This window comes from Halictus rubicundus, unplaced genomic scaffold, assembly GCF_050948215.1.
Source record: "Halictus rubicundus isolate RS-2024b unplaced genomic scaffold, iyHalRubi1_principal scaffold0180, whole genome shotgun sequence".
Lineage (NCBI taxonomy): Eukaryota > Metazoa > Arthropoda > Insecta > Hymenoptera > Halictidae > Halictus > Halictus rubicundus.
Genome location: NW_027488721.1, coordinates 5,329 through 12,476, shown reverse-complemented (window position 1 = coordinate 12,476; position 7,148 = coordinate 5,329). Strand labels below are relative to the sequence as shown.

Below are 7,148 nucleotides of genomic sequence, written 5' to 3'. Positions count from 1 at the left end.
TAACCTATCCTATCCTCTGTCCTATCCTATCCTGTATCCTAGCGTATCCTCTATCCTATCCCATCCTCTATCCTATCCTATCGTCTATCCTATAATATCCTCTATCCTATCCTATCCTCTATCCTATAATATCCTGTATTCTATCCAATCCTCTATCGTATCCTATCCTCTATCCTATCCTATCCTCTATCCTATCCTACCCTCTGTTCTATCCTATCCTCCATCCTATCCTATCCTCTATCCTATCCTATCTTCTATCTTATCATATCCTCTATCCCATCCTATCTTCCATCCTATCCTATCCTCTATCCTATAGTATCCTCTATCCTATAGTATCCTCTATCCTATCCTATTGTTTATGCCCGTGGTTGATCCTTGGGTGATCTTTCGGACCTGTGATGTTTTTGCACTGCGAGGTGCCCGCTAATTAACTACTGCTAGTTCGAAGGACCACCTTCCAATGGTCGGAAGGAAAATAAATGAATCGAAAGCGAGAATGTATTAAACCAACTATAATTCAACTAATGATGCGAGAAAGCTGCTGGAAGGAGCCAAATCCCGTCGAGGCTACAAACTAGATAACTAAGGAACTATACTGCGCTAGTTGGACTTCCAGAGCGATCTGCTTGGGAGAACGCGCGTCACCAGAAATCTCACCTCCGTTCTCCCCACCATTCTAGCTTTTTAACCCTGCTTCGGGGATTTGGTGGGAGGATCTAGGGGCTGGGTGCTTGAAGCAGGCCCAGGGCGCGCCAAGGCCACACACGCTTGGCGACCGAACCCTGGGTTTTTCCAAACATCTGCAAACTATACAAACTGCAATTTCAAGCAATCGGATGCGCTGAGCCTAAGGGGCGAACGGTTTCTAGTGTTTTATGACAAGGGATGCATTGACGAGACCCAGGCACGGACGGTAACGTTATTATCTAAGTGGCGATGACAGGCCCATCGCCGTAGCCAAACTACGAAAAGTCACGTACCGGGTCCGCTGGCAAATGTCAAGGCCCCTGCCATAAAACCGTCGCCCAACGCGAGCCCCTACATACCGCCCACCTTGAACTAATCGAGTTCAAGTAAATAATACCGAAAATACCTAATAAAATTACCCAACAGAAATATGCAGAAATATATACATGAATATACAGACTTAGACCATAATAGCTAAGTTATGCGTATGACTAGATTTAACAGTGGAAAGATATGCTAAGGGGAACAAACTACTAAAACAAAGAAGGCTAAAACTATATGATACAAAACACTTAAACAACTACTAAACGGAAGTATCCTCAGCACTTGGTAACAAACAAATCTTGGTGGTGGGCCTTTTGAGGGTTCCGGTGGCGGTACGGATGGAAACCACGCGGACAATTCCATCTTGGCCAGGATGTACCTCTAGGATGCGCGCCAAGGCCCACTTCATGGGTGGCAGGTTGTCCTCCTTGATGAGGACCATTGCTCCGATCGTTGGAGCGTCAGGCGATCCAAGCCTCCATTTCTGGCGCTGTTGTAGGGCATGGAGGTAATCCCGCTGCCACCGCTTCCAAAAATGCTGCGAGAGTTGCTGCATCAACTGAAATCTGTTAAGACGATTTTCCGGTATATGGCCAAGGTCGGCCTGTGGAATGGCTGTCAACGCCTCTCCCACGAGGAAGTGGCCGGGCGTGAGAGGATTTAGATCGGCTGGATCGGAAGACAAAGGATGTAGTGGTCGGGAGTTGAGGCATGCTTCAATTTGTATTAGGATCGTATACAATTCCTCAAATGTAAGCTTCTGCTCACCTATGACGCGCTTCATATGCGTCTTTACTGATCTGACGCATCGCTCCCACAGTCCTCCAAAGTGTGGAGCACGTGGGGGAATGAGGCGCCATTCTATGTGTTGTTGAGCCAATTCTTCCGTAAGCCTATCGTTGTGCGAGCGTGAGGATAGCAGAATGCCGAGTTCCCGCAATTCATTACGCGCGCCAACAAAATTTGTGCCATTGTCGGAGTAGATGGCACGGCATTTACCACGGCGCAAAACGAACCGGTGGAAGCAATTCAAGAAAGCGTCGGTCGACAGATCTACAGCTAATTCAATGTGAACCGCCTTGGTCACCAGGCACACGAACAAACAAATGTAGGCCTTCCTGACCGTACGGGCGCGTCCGCGATCGACTAGAAGAAAGGGACCGGCGTAGTCTACTCCGCAGGTAGCAAAGGCGCGTGCCGGGGTGACGCGGTCGGCAGGTAAATTGCCCATTTGCGGCTGTGAACAATGAGGGTTTGATTTGAAACATTTTATGCAGCTCCTCAGGACCTTTCTAGTAACACGCCTACCGGAGATCAACCAATACTGTGAATGCAGGGACGCGAGGGTTTGTTGGCACCCGGCGTGCAACAAACGCAGGTGCTCGCGTCTTACTAATAAACCTGCCAATGCACCTGAGCTTGGAATTATGATCGGGTGCTTCTGAGAGTAGTCTAAGGGGGCGTTCTGGAGACGTCCGCCCACCCTAAGGATTCCGTGTTCATCAAGAAAGGGCCGCAGCGACAACAATGGACTATTTTTGTGCGGGGATCGTTCCGACTTCAATTCATGTATGTCCGTGCCGAAAGCGTGATTCTGCGTGGTTTTGATGACTACGCGTTCAGCCGACTCAAGCTCAGCCACGCACAAGGGGCGCACTTGCATTTCCGCAGAATCCACGTTTGTTCGTTTAATTCGAGCGTTGCCAATAAATCTAAGTATATAAGCTATGACTCGAATTAACTTGTTGTAATTAGAATACCGTGTGACTAAAGTCATCACTAGGGGATCGGGATTGACCGAGGAGGCTAATTGTACAATCCGTATCGGGCGTTCTTCCGGTACTTCAATTGCAGTCGACTTATGGTGAGGCCACTCCACGTCGTCGGCGGCTAGCCAACTTGGACCGTACCACCACAAGTCGCTACCCTTGAGGACCGACAGTGCCGTACCCCGAGATAGGAGATCTGCCGGGTTGTCAGCTGATGCTACGTGCGACCAACTGCTAACTGCCGTTAGTGTTTGGACTTCGGCGGCTCGGTTTGCGACGAAAGTTTTCCATCTACTCGGCCTATCCCTGATCCAAGCTAAGCCACCTGACTGTCGGTCCAACAATGTTCGCGAGCTGGCTGAGTATGCAACGATTCCCGTACCTTTGTCAATAATTGGGCCAATAAAACTGCACCGCACAGTTCTAGTCGCGGTAAACTAATCGTTTTCAAAGGGGCCACCCGTGACTTGGCACACAATAGCCGCGCGACCCACGATCCCCCTTCGGCTCTCGAACGCAGGTATACGGCAGCTCCATATGCCCGTTCTGAGGCATCCGAGAAACCGTGCAACTCTATGTCTCGTTGAGATGATAGCACTCGCCGAGGGACGCGTACGGAGGATGGCTCAGCCAGCTCAATTCTATATGACAGCCATTGGGAGTAAAGATCTTGGGGCAGACTTTCATCCCACCCTACTTTATTTAGCCACAAACCCTGCATGAAAAGCTTGGCCTTGACCGTTATTGGACCGATAAGTCCCAACGGGTCGAAGATTTGAGCCACTTCCGACAGCACTTGACGTTTCGTTACCCGAAGAGTGTGTGTGTTGCTACCCGTGTAGCCTAGTTCGTCGTTGGACGCGTACCACAATAAGCCCAACGTTTTGGTCTCTCTATCAAGCGCCTTAAATTCTAAACGCTGTGTATCACCGCTATCGTGACTGATTACTTTTGGGTCATTGCTCGCCCACTTCCTCAACGGAAAGCCAGCTTGCGCTAAAACCCGCGTTAGAGAATCCCGCAGTTCGGCGGCTTCCTTGACGGTCTCACAGCCCGTCAGCAGGTCATCGACATAAAAATCCTTCAGGATTTTTTCGCTGGCAGAAGGATGCGATTGCGAGCAGTCCTTGCCTACCTGCTGCAAGGCGCGTGTGGCTAGATATGAAGCGGAGGCAGTGCCGTAGGTCACTGTATTGAGGGAGTATGCACGTATACTCTCGTCCTCACTAAAACGCCAAAGAATCTGTTGATATTTACGGTCTTCTGGTCGTACTAAGACTTGACGGTACATTTTTGCGATATCTGCCGAAAGTACTATTCTATGCTCTCTAAATCTAATTAATATGCTGAACAACTCGTCCTGTACCGGTCGTCCTATGAGTTGCGCGTCATTCAAGGAGATTCCCGTGGAGGTTTTCGCAGAACCATCAAAGACAACACGAAGTTTGGTAGTCGTACTACTCTCCTTCATCACAGCATGATGTGGCAAATAGTAACTGTTTCCGACTCCACTTACATTTTCAACGTCTGATCTGCTCATGTGCCCTAGTTCGATGTACTCACGAAGGAACTCTCTGTATTGCTTGCCGAAGTCGGGATTTCTTCTAAATTTCCTTTCTATATTAAGGAGTCGTTTCTCCGCTTGCGACCACGATTCGCCTAATTCTACTATTCTATCGTTAAATGGGAGAGCGACTATAAACCGTCCCTGTTCATCGCGGGTAGTATTGTGTTGGAAATGATCCTCAGACGGGTCGCTATTTTTGATCGCACCGGGGTTGCCTATTTCCTCCACCTCCCAAAATCGCGCGATCGATTTTTCCAATTGATCGTTTGTTACCGCGTGGTAAGCACGAACTCGACTGTTCTGAGGTGTTGACCTTGGCCACTGCAAACTACCGCCTAAAACCCATCCGAGCCGTGTCTTTTGCCACACTAAATTACCCAGGCCGGTCTTTACCTGGCCAACACACAATAAATCCCAGAAGAGACCGGCACCTATCAATAGATCGACGCGGCCTGACTGGGAAAACTCGGGATCTGCCGGAAAGATTCCCGATGGTATCGGCACCTTGACACGACTCAGAGGGATGTTCGGCATCTCTTCGGTGATGCTGTCTATCACCAAGCACGATAGATTAGCATGGAAGTTGCCCGAACTCGACGCTATTTCAAATGATGTTCTCGACTTGATCGGGTGCTGCGCTCGCCCCAAACCGCCGACCATTGTCTCGACGGACCGGCGAGGCAGTGCAACGCGCTCACAAAATGCCCGGCTGATGAAGTTGGCTTGTGAGCCCACGTCCAACAAAGCGCGGCATTTATGGCGTTGCCCTTGTTTGTCTAGTACAAAAACTACCGCGGTCGACAACACCGTGTAATCCGAAGGCGCGCTAGCCGATTTTGCGACGAATGATTGTGTCACATGGGAGGTGGAGGAAACCGCGTTGTCTGATACCAAGTTTGGTTCCTCGGTGGAGACATGCTCCCTATGCAACAGGGTGTGGTGCTTTGTGCCACACTTCCTACAATTACCGCGAGTACATGATCCGACACCATGTCCTAAACCTAAACAATTGAAACATGCCCGAGACCGTTTAACCGCGGCGTGCCTTTCCGGAAAGGACATGGCCAGAAACTTGGGGCAATTTTGCAGCGTGTGCTCAGTGTCACATAGCAGACATTGCTTTGGTCTGCTAGCGACATGAGATGCTGCCACGTAGGATTTTTGTCTGTTCTCGCGTGGCTTACTAATTATGTTGCGCTCGACCAAAACGTTGCTGCCTACTGGGCGGGTGGTTTCCTTTCGCGCGAGATGTTGTGATCGCTGTTCTAAGAATCGCGATAATTCCTTGAACGGAGGAATGTCGCGCGATTCCATCGCGCGTTTCTCCTACTCATCGCAAGACACGTTGTCTAACTTTCGGGTTACGCAGGCGCTGACGAAGGCTTCCAATACCTTCTCGGGTTTTAATAATTTATTGAGAGCGCTCAAATTATTTACCGCCGTATCTACTAGTTGGCCAAGTGCCTTGCCACTTGGTTTCCTAATGGGTTCTATGTCTAGAAGAGAATTTATGTGGTGCGCGATTAGACCCTTCGGATCATCGTATCGCTCCCTTAATCGAGACCACGCTAATTTATAATTCGCGGAGGAAATACTAAAGGATTCTATCGTTCTCGCTGCTGACCCTGACAATGCTGAGACCAAATAGTTAAACCTATCTATGTCGTTCAACCCCTCAGCATCGTGAACTAATGAACAGAATGTGTCCCGAAACCGAATCCATTGACTAAAATCGCCGTCGAAAGTAGTCAATTTCAAAACCGGTAGGCGTGATGAGGGGTGTGAAGCGGAAGGTGTCGGTGTATCACTATTTATAATGGAGGAACTAGGACCTGCTTCACCGCGAGCTTGTATCAAACGATTTTCTGCCTTTGAAATGGCTCTAAAATACGCATCTTCGAATTTCTCGCGCTCTGCTAACTGCGGCTCCTGGTCGGGAGTAGTTACGACGGCCGCTTCTATTCGCGATTGCACCGCATCGAACTTTTCATAAATATTTTCATTGGCCCGAACGCGCTTCTCGAAGGCAACTACATCCGCGGACACGTCGGCTGACTCAACGAATTTCCGGAAGATTGTCAATTTTGCCTTTATGGCTCCGCGTTCATTTACTAATGATTTGAGGGAATCCATTTTGTGCACGATCAAAAAACAAACTAAAACAAAGAGGAATGGACTCACGAATTAGACAGGAGTGGATCAACGTTGACAACCAGCCTCAGTGGATCCTTCCAGTGGATGCTCGTCGATGTCCTGGCAGCCACGATGCGTCCAGGGTGTATCACCGGCGATGCCTTCTCACTGCTGCAGGAACAATGGCGACTGCCGCCGAAACGTGATCCTCGGAGATCCAATATGCTGCAGTCCGAATGTCGTATGGTACGACGATGACTTCCAGCACCTCCGTCGCTGTCCTGGTCCAAGCCGATGGTTTCTACGTCCCTCGAAGCTGCACACTGGTTGCTTCTATCACGTCCAGGGGGGTGGTGAACGTGCAGTCACACACTGGCGCCTCACTGGATGTACAACTCAGAATGGAGGCCTTCGAAAGGGTTGGTAGACTGAAGCTGCTTCAAGATTCCTTGTCGTCGAAATCCTGAAGGACCAAACGTTTCTGCCCTCGAAGCTGCACACCGCTTGCCGCTATCACGTCCAGGGGGGTGGTGATTGTAGTCGTCACACACTGGCGCCTCACTGGATGTAAGTCGGTGGCCAAGGCTTCCAAAGACGCAGGTTCCTTGCTGATGTGGTGTTTCCAAGTATATCGATCCGGCTCGTAGGACCAAATGTTTATGCCCGTG

General features: G+C 49.6%; 2 protein-coding genes across 2 annotated transcripts; both read right to left on the bottom strand.

The window, feature by feature from the left end:
• Positions 1–1,270: 1,270 nt before the first annotated feature.
• On the bottom strand, positions 1,271–2,674 carry LOC143363950 (uncharacterized). Its single transcript, XM_076804476.1, has one exon. The coding sequence runs from the start codon at positions 2,672–2,674 to the stop codon at positions 1,271–1,273; it is 1,404 nt and encodes a 467-aa protein (XP_076660591.1).
• Positions 2,675–3,353: 679 nt separating this feature from the next.
• LOC143363949 (uncharacterized) lies at positions 3,354–6,480 on the bottom strand. The gene is made up of 4 exons (XM_076804475.1): positions 6,156–6,480; positions 5,740–6,035; positions 3,495–5,673; positions 3,354–3,421 (listed from the first exon to the last, which is right to left on the bottom strand). The coding sequence occupies exons 1-4, from the start codon at positions 6,478–6,480 to the stop codon at positions 3,354–3,356; spliced, it is 2,868 nt and encodes a 955-aa protein (XP_076660590.1).
• Positions 6,481–7,148: the final 668 nt, after the last annotated feature.

Bases quoted from the DNA above. Each gene is read 5' to 3' on its own strand.
- LOC143363950 (XM_076804476.1), bottom strand. From the start codon at position 2,674: ATGCAAGTGCGCCCCTTGTGCGTGGCTGAGCTTGAGTCGGCTGAACGC.
- LOC143363949 (XM_076804475.1), bottom strand. From the start codon at position 6,480: ATGGATTCCCTCAAATCATTAGTAAATGAACGCGGAGCCATAAAGGCA. The intron at 6,036-6,155 runs GTGATACACCGA...TCTGTTCATTAG, and splicing joins TAGTTCCTCCATTATAAATA to TTCACGATGCTGAGGGGTTG. The intron at 5,674-5,739 runs GTATTGGAAGCC...TGCGATGAGTAG, and splicing joins AATTATTAAAACCCGAGAAG to GAGAAACGCGCGATGGAATC.